This window comes from Ceratotherium simum, chromosome 22 (assembly GCF_057802395.1).
Source record: "Ceratotherium simum simum isolate JZ-2026a chromosome 22, ASM5780239v1, whole genome shotgun sequence".
NCBI lineage: Eukaryota > Metazoa > Chordata > Mammalia > Perissodactyla > Rhinocerotidae > Ceratotherium > Ceratotherium simum.
In genome coordinates, this window is record NC_141921.1 from 2,918,800 (window position 1) to 2,937,043 (window position 18,244).

Sequence of the window (18,244 nt, forward strand, 5' to 3'; positions counted from 1 at the left end):
CAAGAAGAAATAAAGAATATGAAAGGACCAATCACAAGTAAAGAGATTGAAGCAGTAATCAAAAACCTCTGAAAAAATAAAAGTCCAGGACCAGATGGCTTCTCTGGAGAATTCTACCAAACATTCAAAGAAGGTTTAATACCTATCCTTCTCAAACTATTCCAAAAAACTGAAGAAGACGGAACACTTCTTAACTCATTCTAGGAGGCCAACATCACCCTGATCCCAAAGCCAGACAAGGACAACAGAAAGAAGGAAAATTACAGGCCAATATCGCTGATTAACGTAGATGCAAAAATCCTCTACAAAATATTGGCAAACGAAACACAGCAATAAATTAAAAGGATCATATATGATGATCAACTGGTATTTATACCAGGGATGCAGGGATGGTTCAACATCCACAAATCAATCAATGTGATACACCACATTAATAAAGTGAGGATTATAAACCACATGATCATCTCAATAGGTGCAGAGAAAGCATTTGACAAGAACCAACATCTATTTATGATAAAAACCCTCTGTAAAATGGGTATAGAGGGAAAATACCTCAACGTAATAAAGGCCGTATATGACAAAGCCTCAGCCAACATCATATTCAACAGTGAAAAACTGAAAGCCATCCCTCTGAGAACAGGAACAAGACAACGGTGCCCACTCTGACCCCTCCTATTCAACATAGTACTGGAGGTTTTGGCCAGAGCAATTAGACGAGAAAAAGAAATAAAAGGTATCCAAATTGGCAAGGAAGAAGTGAAACTCTCACTGTTTGCAGATGACAGATTCTATATATAGAAAACCCTAAAGAAAACACCATAAAACTATCAGAAATAATCAACTGCAGCAAAGTTGCAGGGTACAAAATCAACTTACAAAAATCAGTTGCATTTTTTCTTTTTTTTTTTTTTTGTGAGGAAGATTAGCCCTGAACTAACATCCATTGCCAATCCTCCTCTTTTTGCTGAGGAAGATGGGCCTTGGGCTAACATCTGTGCACATCTTCCTCTACTTATGGGACATTGCCACAGCATGGCTTGACAAGCGGTGCATTGGTGCACACGCGGCATCCAAATCTGTGAACACCAGGCCACCAAAGTGGAGGGCACACACTTAACTGCTATGCCACTGAGCCGGCCCATCAGTTGCATTTCTATACTCTAATAACGAACTAACCAAAAGAGAAGCCAAGAATACAATCCCATTTACAATCACAACAAAAAGAATAAAATATCTAGGAATAAATTTAACCAAGGAAGTGAAAGACCTATACAACGAAAACTATAAGACATTATTGAAAGAAATTGATGATGATATAAAGAAATGGAAAGATATTCCATGCAGATGGATTGGAAGAATAAATATAATTAAAATGTCCATATTACCTAAAGCAATCTACAGATTCAATGCAATCCCAATCAGAATCCCAATGATATTCTTCACAGAAATAGAACAAAGAATCCTAAAATTCATACGGGGCAACAAAAGGTCCTGAACAACTAAAGTAGTCCTGAAAAAAGGAACAAAGGCATCACAGTCCTTGACTTCAAAATATACTACAAAGTTATAGTAATCAAAACAGCATAGGGCCGGCCCCGTGGCTTGGTGGTTAAGTGAGCGCGCTCCACTGCTGGCGACCCGGGTTCGGATCCCGGGCTCGCACCGACGCGCTGCTTCTCTGGCCATGCTGAGGCCGCGTCCCACATACAGCAACTAGAAGGATGTGCAGCTATGACACACAACTATCTACTGGGGCTTTGGGGGGAAAAAATAAATAAATAAAATCTTTAAAAAAAAAAACAAAAAACAGCATGGTACTGGTACAAAAACAGACACACAGGTCAATGAAACAAAACTGAAAGCCCAGAAATAAAACCACACATCTACAGACAGCCAATCTTTGACAAAGGAGCCAAGAATATACAACGCAGAAAGGAAAGTTTCTTCAATAAATGGTGTTGGTAAAACTGGAGAGCCACATGCAAAAGAATGAAATAGATCATTATCTTTCACCATACACAAAAATTAACTCAAAATGAATTAAAGACTTGAAGGTAAGATGTGAAACCATAAAACTCCTAGCAGAAAATATAGGCAGTACACACTTTGACATCGGTCTTAGAAGCATCTTTTCGAATACCATATCTATTCAGGCAAGGGAAACAAAAGAAAAAATAAACAAATGGGACTACTTCAGACTAAAGAGCTTCTGCAAGGCAAAGGAAACCAGGAACAAAATGAAAAGACAACCCACCAACTGGGAGAAAATATGTGCAAATCATATATCTGACAAGGGGTTAATTTCCAAAATATATAAAAAATTCATATAATTCACCAACAAAACAAACAAACAACCTGATCAAAAAATGGGCAGAGGGGGGCCAGCCCAGTAGCATAGTGGTTAAGTTCACGCACTCCGCTTCAGCAGCCCAGGGTTCACAGCTTCGGATCCCAGGCACAGACCTACACACCGCTTATCAAGCCATGCTGTGGCAGGCATCCCACATATAATGTAGAGAAAGATGGGCACAGATGTTAGCCCAGGGCCAATCTTCCTCACCAAAAACAGGATTGGCAACAGATGTTAGCTCAAGGCTAATCTCCTCACAAAAAAAAAAAAAAATGGGCAGAGGATATGAACAGACATTTTTCCAAAGAAGATATACAGACAGCCAACAGGCATATGAAAAGATGATCAATATCACTAATCATTAGGGAAATGCAAATCAAAATTACAATGAGATATCACCTTACACCCAGTAGAATGGCTATAATCACCAGGACAAAAAATAAAAAATGTTGGAGAGGATGTGGAGAAAAGGGAACCCTCATACATTGCTGGTGGGAATGCAAACTGGTGTAGCCACTACGGAAAACAGTACGGAGATTTCTCAAAAAATTTAAAATAGAAATACCATATGACCCAGCTATCCCACTACTGGGTATTTATACAAAGAACTTGAAATCAACAATTCAAAGAGATTTATGCACCCCTATGTTCACTGCAGCATTATTCACAATAGCCAAGATGTGGAAGAACCCAAGTGCCCATCAATCGCTAAATGGATAAAGATGTGGTATATATATATATAAAAGAATACTACTCAACATTAAAAAAGACAAAATCGTTCCATTTGCAACAACATGGATGGACCTTGAGGGTATGTTCTTAAGCAAAATAAGCCAGACAGAGAAAGACAAACACTGCATGATTTCACTCATATGTGGACGATAAATAAACACATGGATAAAGAGAACAGATTAGTGGTTACCAGAGGGGAAGGGGGTGACATAAAAATTAGACTATTGGTGGTGAGCATGGTGCAGTCTACACAGAAACTGATAAATGTTCATCTGTAATTACATAATGTTATAAACCATTATGACCTCAATAAAATAACTGAATAAAATGAAAAAATAAATATTAGCTTTACTTGTCAAAATAAAATTTTTCCTAAAAAAAGTACAACTTCCCCCCATACAAAGTTTTGAAAACAACTGAAATAAAATATTAATGTTTTAACTGAAAGTTGCATTTAACACATATAAATGAACAGTTGTTCTACATTTTAAAACAGGTTTGCTTTGTTTATAAAGGATTATCTATAATCTGACTGATCATTAGCAATATCTAATTTACGCTGAGTTACTATTTAGGGCCACTAGTATAGCTGTGTAGTTTTGGCTTGGCTTAAAGGCACCTAGTGGAAGACACAGGAGCTGAAAGGAGGCCCATATGCCACCCTTTGGGCAGTATACCTGGACACAGGATGTGTCAGAAGCAGGGGAACCTTTTGGTAATTAGTCCACCCAGATGGGGCACCTTTTATTAATGTGGACAAATGCAAGTATGTGTTAGATGGTGATTCTGGTTACTATTCTCCATTAAAGAGGAGAGAAAAAATGGCCAGGAAGTTGGTGATGTAATGACATACTATACATTTTAAGCAAGGACACATGTATAAACTATACACTTGAAAAAAGTAAAATATTAAAGCTATAGTATTGAAAATGATTAGAGATTTTCAGAAGAAATGTTTCTAACAGCAATCTTTAGTTTTGGGGACGAAAAATGACAAGGTATTCCACTTTTTTTTTGTTTAATAATTTTATTTATTTATTTTTTCCCCCAAAGGCCCAGTAGATAGTTGTATGTCATAGCTGCACATCCTTCTAGTTGCTGTATGTGGGACACGGCCTCAGCATGGCCGGAGAAGCGGTGCGTCAGTGCACGCCCGGGATCCGAACCCAGGCCACCAGCAGCGGAGCGCGCGCACTTAACCACTAAGCCATGGGGCCGGCCCAAGGTATTCCACTTTATATAAAATAAACTAATATAACTGAAGAATACGGTTGAGACTACTTCAAATGAACTGTGGAAAGGGAATTTTACCTGAGAACTCTAAAAGAAATCGTTCTATAAAAGCAATCTTAAAGGCCCCAAACTCCAATTGAATAAAAGGAATAGTGGAGAGCAGGAGTGCCTACTGTGTCCCCTCCCTGAAGGCTGATCTGATTTATTCACAGAATTCTCAACCACTTTTCTGCTCTGTACATCTTTGGGGCCTGAGAGAAAAGAAGTGACAAAATTCTAATAAATTTAGCTGTTGATTCCTCCAAGTCTTCAATAGACACTGTTGGATTGAACTATCTCATGAGACCCCTAACTCCACAGCAGCCACTGTCCACACCAAAGGCCAATCCCAAGCAATGAAAAACCACAGGTAACATTACTGAGCTCTTACTACGGGCCAGGCACCAAGCTAGTAAATGGTGGCACAATATTTATTAAGTACCTACTTGTATTGCATTTGGTGAGATCAATAGCTCCTCCCTCCACTTGTGGAGCCTACAGTCTATCCAGGAAGACAGACGTTAAACAAGTATTCTTTTCAGAACACAAATCTGTTCCTCAGCAGCCTCGTAATTAAAAATCTTCAGGGGTTTCCCATCGCTCTTAGGTCTTAAATAAATCAGGCCCCTGACTGTCTCTGTTGTTTTGTCTCACCTTTGATTCCCACCACTACCATACACTATTTCCTTTATTTACTAGTCAGGCTGCACTCCCTCCTGGCACAGCTCCTTTGTATAAGTGGTTTCTGCTAACCCGAATCCTATACCATGACCAGTACACCTTTCAACTGGTTACTAGTCATCCTGTGGATCTCAGATTAAAGGTCACTTCCTAACCCAGGTCAGGTCGTTTGTGCTCTCACAAAAGCATTTCCCTTAGCTCAGGTGGTAATTATACACTTATTATTATTATGATCATTTGATTAATGAGTATGCACCTAGCAAAGCATCTATAATAAAGCAGGTATTTAAATAAACATGAATTAGCATTTTTAAATAATGTGAGCAGCTTGGAGCCAAAACCAGAATAATATGAGACTGAAAATTACCGCAAAACTACAACAAACTTCAACCAATACAATTTCAATTAACGAGAATGAAGTGTGGAAAAAGAGAAAACATCATTTTTAGAAGGAAGAAGTCCTAAGAAAACCGTTTCATTATTAGGGATTTAGTGAAAAAGGCAAATTCCAGGATTATGTTCTAAGCCTGGCCAAAGTAAGCCAAATCTTTTGTGCCCTCTAAAATAATAATCACGGGTCCGGCCTGGCAGCATGGTGGTTAAGTTTGCGTGCTCAGCTTTGGCAGCGCGGGGTTTATACATTCAGATCCCAGGTGTGGATCTACACACCACTCATCAAGCCATGCTGTGGTGGTGTTCCACATACAAAAAATAGAGGAAGACTGGCACAGATGTTAGCTCAGGGACAATCTTCGTCAAGCAAAAAGAGGAAGATTGGCAAGAGATGTTAGCTCAGGGCCAATCTTCCTCACCAAAAAAAAAATTATCATCACATTGAAGCATTATATGAAATTCAATCATGAATCACTCATACATGTCATCATTATTTTCTTAATACAACAGAAAAATAAACTAACATGCTTTAGAAATGTTTTCAGAAACAGTCTTTTTTTTTTTTTTTGCGAGGAGATCAGCCCTGTGCTAACATCCGCCAATCCTCCTCTTTTTTTGCCGAGGAAGACGGCCCTGGGCTAACATCCGTGCCCATCCTCCTCCACTTTATATGGGACGCCGCCACAGCATGGCTTGCCAAAGCAGTGTGCCGGTGCGTGCCCGGGATCCGAACCAGCGAACCCTGGGCCGCCGCAGCGGAGCGTGCACACCCAACAGCTTGCGCCACCGGGCCGGCCCCAGAAACAGTATTTCTAATTAAGCAAAATAATTTCAAGTATTCAGAAAAACCCAAAGCATTCTCCAGTCAGTCAAGCTACATGCATTTTTAGGCAATATCCATTTAAATAGCATATAAAACTCAGGAAAAAAGAAATCTTTTTTTTTTTTTTTTTTTTAAAGATTTTATTTATTTTATTTTTTGCCCCCAAAGCCCCAGTAGATAGTTGTATGTCATAGCTGCACACCCTTCTAGTTGCTGTATGTGGGACTCGGCCCCAGGATGGACAGAGAAGTGGTGCCTCGATGCGCACCCGGGATCCGAACCCGGGCCGCCAGCATCGCAGCGCGCGCACTTAACCACCAAGCCACAGGGCCAGCCCAGAAATCTTTCTAAAGTTAGGCAAAAATCAACACTCATGAGTATACTTTTCTGATGGCTGTATCTATAGAGTTTTAAAATATTATTTATGTAGCTATGTATACAGAATAGTATTTTTCTTTAGTTAAAATTCAGTTATAATATAAAGAAATGTAATAATCATTATCCTTGGTTCACGGCATTTGTCTTTATTGGTCCATAATGGCTTGCTTTTGTTTAGCTAATTACTATTTTTAATAATATAATAAGCACCTATAAACCCATCACCCAAACAAAAAACCAGGACTTTGATAATACTTCCATCTAACCATAGAGTGCAGTAGCCCTCCCCATCCCATTGCCTCTCCTCTCCCAAGGGAGCCACCACCCTGAATCCCCTGTTCACCCTTCTCTTGCTTCTCTCTTTTATACAGTTTTCTTTATATATGTACAGTAGTCCCCCTTTGTCCACAGGGATACGTTCTAAGACCCCAAGTGGATCCCTGAAACTGCCAATAGTACTGAACCCTATATATACTACGTTTTTTCCTATATATACATCCTATGATAAAGTTTAATTTATAAATTAGGCACAGTAGGAGATTAACAACAACTAATAATAAAATAGAACAATCATAATATACATTGTAATAAAAGTTATGTGAATGTGGTCTCTGTCTCTCTCTCTCAAAATATCTTATCGTACTGTACTCACCCTTCTTCTTGTGATGATGTGAGATGACACAATGCCTACGTGATGAGATGAAGTGAGGTGAATGATGTAGGCATTGTGACATAGCATTATTTTCGGACCGTGGTTGACCACGGGTAACTGAAACTGCAGAAAGTGAAACCATGGATAAGGAGGACTACTGTACACATGTATGCGTAGCTCCCTCTATTCATATATAGAAATATATATTATTCATATTCATATATGTATTCTTATTTTAATTGTTCTTAGCTTTAGAAAAAAGGGTATTATGCTATATGTAATATTTTGGGACTTGTTTTATTGAGATTCATCCACACCGTTGTGCTTGCTATAGTTACTTGATTTGATCACTGTATAATATTCCATTGTTTTTATTCATCTACTCTCTTGTTAATGGAGAGACTATTTATTCATTCAATCTACCACTAAAGGGTACTTGTTTCTACAATTTTGCTATTATAAACAGTGCTGCTATGACCATTCTCGTACATGGTAAGATTTTCTCTTTGATATATACCTATGAATGAAACTGCTAAGTCATAGTTTATGTGAATGTCCAATTTACGAGATAATGTCAACTGTTTTCCAAAGAGATTTTGGCAATGCTAAAATCTTTAGAAAGCTTATGGATTTATATATTCTCCAACACTTGCAAAACACCATACACACTTCTTATGAAATGCTTACTTGTGTCTTTTGCCCATTTTTATTAGATTAATCATGTTTTTCTTATTTATGTGCAGACATACAGAATAAATCAATATTTTCCATAACATCCTAGCATATAAGATCATTAATATGTCTTGGTAATTAACTTTATAAAAGTATATATTTTCAACCATCAACTCACACTGAATTTGGCTTTCATTTTCTCTGTAAATAGATCTCTATGTATCTCTAAAAGATAACTAAAAAATGTATCTGTATATACTTATGCAATATTGTTATGATGTATAAATTTAAGAAATCATGAATGGCATCCAATCAGAAGGTTTCTTGATTAGTTTATAATACATTTCTGGTTTTTGTTGTTATATTTTTATTGAATTAGAATCCAAATACAATCCATATACTGCAATTGGTTGATATGTCTCTTGCGTTTCTTTAAATTTATAGGTTGTTCCTCCATTTCTGTTTTTTTCTTCTTGCATTCTTTTGTTAAAGAAACCAATTGGTTTGTCCTATAGAGGATTCCATAGTCTCATTTTGCTGACCCATTCTTTATAGCAGCATAATGCACAATTTCTAGCCCCCTCTTAGATCTAGACTTGATCAGATTTGTTTGATTTTTGTTTTCTTTTCAAAGACTACATGGTGTTGTGCACCTTCAGCCCAAGGCATATAATGTCTCTCTTTTTTTGAGATATTAGCAGCAATTGCTGATCAGAGCATACATTTATTAATTCACAATGAAATTTTACATGTTGACCAATTTGCATAGTGTAGTAATGAACCACGGTCTAAAGGAAATCTTGACTCAAACCTCCTCCCTCAAAAACCCCACTGTCTCTGAAGTGCAGCCCATCAGATTATACTACCCAATACCTTTTCTTGTTATAGACATCAACCAATCTCCTTGCCAACTCCCTCTCATTCTGACTTAATGTCTTTTTGCCCACTGCTACTGTGGTCGTCATTTTGGGTGTAAATAATATCCCTACAGATGATCTGTCTAATACGTGGCCTCTAAGTTCCTTGACCTCCTCATTTCTAATTATCTTTTCCTCAACCACACACAGCCACTCATACCATGGTCACACACTATCTAAGACCGACTCCTCCAATTATGCACGGGATTCCTTCCCCCACCTACTAAAGGACTTGGTTTCTACTATTAGCTCTTCTTTCTCCTGTATCAATCTCTCACTCTTGACTGAATCATTCCCTCTGGCATATAAATATTCCATATCTCCCAGCTTAAAATACAAACCCTGTTTAGACCCCACCTTCCCCCTCTAGTTACCACTCCTATTTCTTTCCTCTCCTTTTAACAAAATTCCTGAATTATCTATTACAACTATCTCCCCTTCTGCATCTCAAATTCTCTCCTAAGCCCCTCATAACAAGTTTTTGCCCTAACCATTCCAATAAATTGGTTGTTTTCCAAGACACTGGCAACTTCTACTTTGCCAAATCTAAGGTTAATTCTCAATCTCATCTTACTCAATATTCAGAGTGTTCAGGAACAGTTAATAATTTCTCTTTCTTCAAATACGTTCTTCACTTGGCTTGAAGATACCAGATTCTCCCGGTAATCTCATTAACTGTTCATTTTCATTCTCCTTTGCTGGTTCCCCCTCATCTCCCAGACATCTTAACATCATAGTGCCCTAAAGATCAATCCTTGGATTTCTTTTTTTACCTATACTCATATGGGTGATCTCATCCAGTCTTAGGACTTTAAATATCTTAAATACCATCTATATACTGATGACTTCCAAATTTGTCTCTAGTTTACACCTCTCTCCCTATTTCCAGACTCACATTCAATAGCCTATTTATATCTCTCCTTGGATGTCTAATAAGCATTTCAGCTTCATAAAACCAAAATCAAATTCTTGATACCACACCCCACCTCAAACCTCTCCTACAATCTTCTCCCCATTTCAGTTAACTGCAACTCCATCCTTTTATTTATTTGCCCAAGCCAGATACCTCAGAGTTATCCTTGAGTTATCCTCTCACAAACTACATCTAAGTCTGTCAGCAAATGTTGTTGTCTCTACCTTGAAAGTATATACAGAATATGCTTACTTCTCAATACCCTCCACACTATGCTCTATTCCAAGACACCATCTCTTTCAGTCACATTATTGGAACTGACTCCGAACTGGTTTCCCTGCTTCAACATAAGTCAAGTCATATCATACCACTGACTAAAACTTTCCAAGGGCTTCCCATCTTACTCAGAGTAAAAGCCAAAGTCCTCACAATGGCCTCTACTACCCTACACACTCAGGCTCCCCTTTATGTCTCTGACCTCATCTCTTCCTCCAATTCCTCCTAGATCACTCTGCTCCCTAGATCCCTTGCCTGTAGGAATTTCCACCTCAAAGCCTTGTATTTGCTGTTCCCTCCATTTGTTATTTTCCTCCTCCAGATATCTGCATAGTATATTCCCTCACCTCTTTACTGTCTAAAATACATTTTACTAATATAGGGTTTATTGTCTATCTCCTCACTGCCCCTGACTAAACACACACACATACCACAAATATAAGCTCCATATTAGCAGAGATTTTGCTGTCATCTTTTTGTTTGCTGATGTACATCCCCAGGGCCTAAATGGTGCCATTTGCTGAATGAATGTCAACAAGCTAACTTTCTGGTCTTATTTCCCTATACACACTCTGTGCATCAGCAAAAACAGATTCTGTGTTCCCGACACACCATGTTCTTTAGACTTTAATTCTTTTGCTGTTGTTTATCCTCGTAGAACCATCAGGATCCACCTCTTTATACACGCTACAAGTAATTATCGAATACCTACTATTGTACTAGGTGCTGGAGAAATAAAGGTAATATTTGACATCTCCATTTAGATGTCTAATGGGATTCTCAACTTAACATGGCCAAAACAGAATCCTTAACGTTCACCCATACCCCAACATGGGTCTCAGAAAATGGCATCATCATCATCACCTAGTTGGCCAACCCACAACCCAAAGTCCCAGTTACTCAAGCAAAAAAAAAAAAATGGATTCCTCACTCCCTTTCTTTTCCTCAATAATTCATTAGATCTACTTCCAAAATATACATTGAATCTGTCGATTTCTCTCCATCTAGACCAGTGTTATTGAATAGAACTTTCTGCAATGATAGAAATGTTTTACATCTTCTCAGTCCAATATGATAGCCACTAGCCACGTGTAGCTAAAAGCACTTGAAATGTGGCTAGTGCGACCAAAAAACTAAAGTTTTAATTTAAATTTATGCCACATGTGACTAGTGGCTACTGTATTGGACAGCACAAATCTAGACTATCACTTTGGTTAAAGTCACCATAATCTCTCGGCTGGACTACAGCAACAGCTTCCTAACTGGTCTCTCTGTGTTCACCTCTGCCTCCATACCCATTCTACACTATGGTCATATCATATCATTCCTCCAACTCTCCAGAAGCTTCCAATTTAGAACAAAATCCAAACCTCTTACCAAGACCCTCAAGACCCTACAATATCTGGTCCACGTCTACTCTCTGACCTCATGAATCACCACCTCTCTTCCCCTCACTGACTCCACTCTCGACATTATAGCAATCTCTTTCCTACAACTGGAAGTTTGTTTCACTCCTTTGAGGCTGCAGTTCCCCTTGTTTTGAGAACACTCTGTCCCCAGATCTTCAGATGGCTAGACCTTCATCATCCTTTAGGTCTTAGCTCAGACCTTACCTCTTTAGTGAAGCTTTCCCCACAACCTAATCTAAGTTAGCACTTCCTCCTTCCTAGTCACATACTACAACAGCACCATGTTTCATTCTCCACATAGCACTTATCACAGACTAAAATAATCTTAATTTATTTTTTACTTACTATCTAGAGCTGCTAGATAGTGCTAGAACATGAACTCCACGAATAGCAGAGACCTTGTCTGTCCTTCATCATTGTATCCCCAATGCCTAGAACAGTACCCATCAGATAGTGGCTACTCAATAAAAATTTGTTGAATAAATAGAAGGAAAAAAAAGTTCCTGCTCCTAAAGAATTAAGCCTTATGGGAGATACTAATAAGGAAATGAGCAATTACAACATAATGTCAAGGGCTCTGGAAAAGCTGAATGCTGGGTGCTGTGGGAACAGAGAGGGTGAAACCTAACCCAGTGTTAAGGGGTAAAGTAGGTTTTCTAGAGAACTGTATTTAAAAGCTGAGATCTAAATGACAAATTGGAATTGGAAGCCTAGAGGAAGGCAGATATAGATAAAGTTTTCCAAGCACAGGCAACAGTTGAAGTACAGCAAGAAAAAGAAGACAGTGACCTGACAAAAAGAACAGAAAGAAATGGACAAATTCATGGGACACTTAGGAAAAAGAGTTGCAGAACTGAATAATAAATTATATATAAGGGGGAGAGAAAAGGAATTAAAGATGAAGCCCAAGTTTTAGGCTTAGGAAATTGTGTGAATGGTATTTTCATTCACCAAAAAAAAGAAAAGAAAAAGAACAGAGAGAGGAGTAAGTTTGGAAGAGAAAGAAAAGTTCAACTTAGTTTCAGATCACTCTGTGACTTCAGCATGGAAACATCCAATAACTAGTTCAGTAAATGTGTTCAGAATTCAGGAGAAATATCTGGCCCAAAAATACAGATTTGGAAATCTTTAGCACAGAGATGACAAACGACACCATGGTAGTAGATGAGGTCAGCCAAAGAGAGTTCACTAAGAAGATTACACTAGCTCAGAATGCTGAAATACATCAATATTTAATGGCCAGGCAGATAAAGAGGGGCCCATAAAAGAAAGTCGTAAGAAGGGGCAAGAATGGAAAAAGAAAATCAGAAGACTGGTGTCAGAGACGACTAGGAACTACAACATTTCAAGGTGGTGGTGGTGAACAATGTTAAAAAGCTGTCCATAGGTTGAATAAGATAAAGTCTAAAAAAAGTAGACAGACAGGGCCGGCCCAATGGCGTAGCGGTTAAGTTCATGCACTCTGCTTCAGCGGCCCGGGGTTCGCGGGTTCAGATCCTGGGCACAGATCTACATACCGCTCATCAAGCCATGCTGTGGTCCCACATATAGAGTAGAGGAAGACTGGCACAGATGTTAGCTCAGGGACAATCTTCCTCAAGCAAAAAGAGGGAAAGTGGCAACAGATGTTAGCTCAGGGCTAATCTTCTTCACCAAAAAATAAATAAATAAATCAGACTGGTAAAACCATCTCTACCAAATCAGAAAGTATTGCTCTTTTGATCAGTTAAAATTAAGTTTCCCTAAGAACTATGAGGGAAAGAAAAAGAAGGACAAAAATCAATTCAACAAATTCTAGTTCATGGGAAAGTTTGGAGATTCCTTTCAGTCCTGTTTACTTCTTTTAATTTTCTCCCAGTGGGTTTTTTTCAATTTGAGTCAATAGAGAACTCATGCAATAAACAGCCTTCATCTTGGTATTTAGTTTTCAAACTTTCCTACTAATTCTAGAGGCCCATTCTGTAACAAGGAAACTATTCTTGGCAGCTAATCCACAACTGCACAAAACAAACAAAACCACTAAAAGGATCAGGTCTCTCTCCCTGTTTAAATCACTAACACTATCAGAGGCTATGTCAATAAGCTTGTTCTGTAGCAAGAATATATGAGTGCTATTTTTTTAAAATTCGATTCACAATTAAAGAGGCAATGTGGTTGAATGGATTAAGCTTAAGGCTGGAAGCCAGAAGCTTTAAACATTAAATTCACCTCTGCCCATTACTTTCTGACCAACTCTAAGAACATTCTATAACTCCTTCACAAAACAAAATAGCAAATAATTAAGTAATTCTAAACCAGAATGAGATAATTAGTCAAACTAAAATTAAACAATTATAAATAGTTATATAAGCAGAGGCAAGAAAACACTGGTAGATATGACATCAAAAATTAGCTTTTAAATCCCCATGGCAATAGCAATTGCTTACTGAGAAAATCTGATTCGCGTTTATAAAAACAGAACAGGAACTAGGACTCATACCCCAAATGTGCAAAATTTCCTTGGGGTCTTTCAGGGTTGCCATTCTAAGGAACATGGCAAATACAGAGAGATCTTGCCCTTCTCCACTCTCACTTTGGCATGTGATACTTTTAATCTGGCTCCCCAGCTTTCTCCTCCTATAGCAAGTGGCCATTCAGTAAGAAAGAACAGAGAGATTTTGCCTAGAAGTCACTCAGAGTAGTCACTACAAACACGGAGTTGAAATCAGATATGAACTGTTTCAGTTAGCTGAAAACCATGTGGAATCCTAAAAGAGGACTGGAATCAGCTTATAGATTGCCAATTCCTGCTTTGGGCCAATGCTCACCAAATACTAGGCATTATACCAGTGGAAACACATTTAATCCTCAAATAACACCATGAGGTATCCCCATATTAAAGTTAAGGAGGCAAAGAATAGGAGAGGTGAGTCACCAAGCTCATAGGTGGTATTTTAATTCTTATTATAATCTTAAAAACCCTGTAAATACATATTCTGGATCATCTACAATGATCATATGATGATAACCTTATAATCAAGTACTGCCTTGCAATTTCAGGGGCCTCGTTTCTTGTTTATGTTTATGATCTAGTGAATTTTAAGTGAAGATCATATGACACTGAAGCTTACTGTAACATAAAGTTTTCATGGTAGTAGTATGAGAACAGAGTCATCTCAGGTCACCCAATGGCACATCAAACCCAAAAAATGTCCTTTCTGAACAGTCAGCGGTATAGTCATGCTGTTGGTAAGATGCACTGAATGGGCCCCATTTAGGGGCCCATTTGCTAGCGAACATACAAATTTGCAATAGTTCACTAGCAATGACTGTAGCTAGTGATAGTAAAGACTGAATGCATGTTCCAAATCCCAGAAATAATTGGATTAGCCACTCACTTAAGGATTTCAAGATGCTACTGTATTAGCTTCCTATTGCTGCCATACTTCAAACTTAGTGGCCTAAAACAACACAAATGTATTATTTTATAGTCTTATAGGTTAGAAATCAGACATATGTCTCATTAGGCTTTGCCTTCTGGAGACTCTAGGGGAAAATCCATTTCTTTGTATTTTCCAGCTTTCAGAGACCAACTCCCTTCTGGAGCTCACGGTTCCCTTCCTCTATCTTCAAAGCCAGTTGAGTCCTTACATCTTACTACTCTGACCTTGCTTCTATCCTCAAATCTCTTTCTCTGACTCTTCTGACTCCGTCTTCTACTTTTAAGGACAATTGTGATTACAGTGGGCCCACTCAGATAATTCAGGAGAATTAAGGTCAGCAGATTAGCAACTTGAAAGACGTCTATAACTTTAATTCTCCTTTGCCATGTAATGTAACATCCTTAGAGGTTCTGGGGATTAGGACATCTTGGGAGTCTATTATTCTGCCTACCACAGCTACTATGCTAGCCTTGTCATGAAGTAAACAATGTACCTCTACAGGGTTATGAAGTTGTTCCCCATTAACAATGATATCTAAAGATTGCTCAATTACAAAGTTCAGGCTAAATATAATGTCTGATTATAATGAACAAGCAAACAAAGCCTCAAAGATATTAATATTGCTTTTTTTTTACAGTATACTCATATGAACAGCTTTCTCTGCAACAATATTATTTGAATCAAAATATAAATACAATATTGGACCTCCTTCTACTAGTTCTACTATTTCACTAACAATGATTTGGTTTTTGCAAAACACCACTATTTATCACATTATACTAGGGATACTACTCTGAATTTCACTGGCTTCATTGTCTTATTTGTATTTAAATTGTGAATTTATTTTGGTTTCCTAATTGTAGCGAAGCTATAAGCATATGGAGTTTATACCTAGTTTTTTGTTTCCATATACTTAAGTATCAGTATATTAAAAATAATTAAGTCAAAATCAGAGATCCACAAATTTATTTTTCCTTTAAAAGGGAGTTTTATAACTTTCAGTTTTGAGAAAGACTGGAGTACTGGAGTAGAGATAACAGCGTGGCATTTGGAGTAAGATATGAACTCAACTACCAGCTCTGCAACTTACTAGCTATTTGACCTTGGACAAGCTGCTGATACTCTTTAGATATGCAATTTCCTTATCTAGAAAATGAGTGTAATAATACTTACCTGATAGGCTTATCATGAGGATGAAGTGAAATTATATATGTAAAATGCTCAATACAGTTCCTAGCCATAATCAGGTACTCAATAAGTAAGATTAATATTTATTTTATAAAACTCTTTATGAGCTTTAAGACAAAAAAATAAAAACAATTTTCAGTGTTCAGTATATTATATTTTCTCAATAAATATTAGACTACAACTTCAAATGATTTAAATACTGTTGCACACTTATCTAAATTTTCTGAATCTAGTCTATTTTAAATTAATTATCTTTCAATTTAATTAATTGGCTTATTTATTAATCTCTTAATATTTACTTATCTTTTAAGTTTGTAACTTGACTTATCCCCCCAAAAATCATTTGCCTTCCTAAGAGCTTTAATATCAGTAATTACACTAATAATTGAAGTTTTGCAAGTAATATCCTACAGTGGATAATCTGTAATAGTTACTTTCTACCTTTTCCAAAAAGAAAATACCCTGATATGTTAATAAAAAGTGACTAGAAAAAAAATTAGAAAATGAATCTAGGAATATCAAAGTCCTAAATGACCTTCAAAGTGAACACTAGCGCTAAGACTCAACTTTCAAGACTGCACTCATCACTTGAAAACAATACCAGTTTTGAAACAATGACTTTTAATTCTAAACCAAAAATATGCAAAAAAGGATTGATAGAGGTTAAACGAATTAACACTTGCTGAATATAAATATTAAAAAATATATATTTTTATAAAAGGTTAACTAAAGATAAACAACTATTTGTAAAATCAAACAATATTTCAAGACAGTTTCTGTTTTGCATTATCAGATACAAAAATACTTACAGTTTGATAATATGAGGATGACGAAAGAGTTTTAGATTTTGAATTTCTCGTTTTATTTTTCCAACAACATCTAAACTGCGAATCTTCTGTCTATTTAAGATTTTAACTGCCACTTTATGGCCTGTCAATTGATGTTCTCCAACTAAAGAAAAGAAAAGGGAAAAAATTTGCTGTCATAGCAATGCAATCATTTATTCATGCTTCCTTTCACTGTAATCTCAAATTTCTTCACTCATTATCCCCTTTATATGATTTATTGCATTAAAACTGAAGTTATCTCTTTTCACTTCTATCTCTTCTACTAGAGTATGCACTCCTTGAGGACAGAAACTGTATCTTAGTCTTCTCTATATCCTCAGCACTTAGGACAGAGATGTTCATTAAATACTTGTGGAAAGGATTACTGAATTCTATACTCCTACATAAAAATATAATCAAATTTGGAACATTTTGGGATAGAATAGAATTTACTATGTTTTGTTATCTCTTTATTTCTCCTCTTCTGGTTAATGCCAGTCATTGTATTATAGAAGAATAAATGATTGCCATAATAAATTAAAAACTCATAAGCAGATTCATTACTATTTCATCAGAAAATCCATACGTAGCCCCCCTCCCTTTTTTTTTGGCCTTTTCCATGAAGCCTTCCTGTTTCCCCCCTATTTGATGGGATCTCTTCTTCTTTCAAACCCTCGTAGTACGTTTATAAAGCTCATAAGTCATTTATCATTTTTAGGCTACTATAAACATTTGTGTTTTTGACAATTCGTATGACATGAGCTATTAGCTCATACCCTCCTTGATTATGAAAGTACTCATCTGAATCTCCCAGGAAATACTTAACACAGTGTTTTGTACATATTAGATACTAAATACATGTTGCATTAAATGAAACAACACTCTTTCCCCTTTCATATAACATATTCATAGTATCTACACAACTAGTGATATCCTTAAATACTGTTCAGATGAAAAATCTCTCAGTCAGGGAACACATTTGCTGGCCCCTTCTACTGCCCTCCATGACTATTCTAAACTTGCACCATTCTCCTCACAATACCTATTCAACCCTTGGCCCATTTCAGCAGACCAATTCCCCTTTCATTTCTTTGGGAAAAGTGAAGTCATTAAAAGTGACTTCCTTTATCTTAAAGGCTTATTTATTCCACATCCATCCTTCACCTGTCTCAGATGTTTTGGCACTCCTCCTGTTCAAGGCCAGTCTCATCAACTTGTGCCCTGTTCTGAACCCATCTTTTCTACACTCTCCTTATATTTGACCTTTTTCTTTTCTAATAGCTGCTTCTCCTTAGCCTATCATTATCCCATTCTTCCCCCATATCTTCCATTTACCTTG

At 37.2% G+C, this 18,244-nt stretch overlaps 1 protein-coding gene across 6 annotated transcripts in view; it reads right to left on the reverse strand.

The window, feature by feature from the left end:
• PRKAA2 (protein kinase AMP-activated catalytic subunit alpha 2) overlaps nt 1–18,244 on the reverse strand; it is a 114,786-nt gene that overhangs the window by 36,386 nt on the left and 60,156 nt on the right. For 4 of the 6 annotated variants that reach the window (XM_087445854.1, XM_087445853.1, XM_087445852.1 and 1 more), the window contains exon 2: nt 16,888–17,029. The exons of 1 other annotated variant lie outside the window; for it this stretch is intronic. In XM_087445854.1, coding sequence (XP_087301980.1) covers nt 16,888–17,029 — 142 coding nt within the window. Of the gene's footprint in view, nt 1–16,887; nt 17,030–18,244 lie in introns of those variants that run through there. One more of the 6 variants, XM_087445855.1, reaches the window with a different exon arrangement.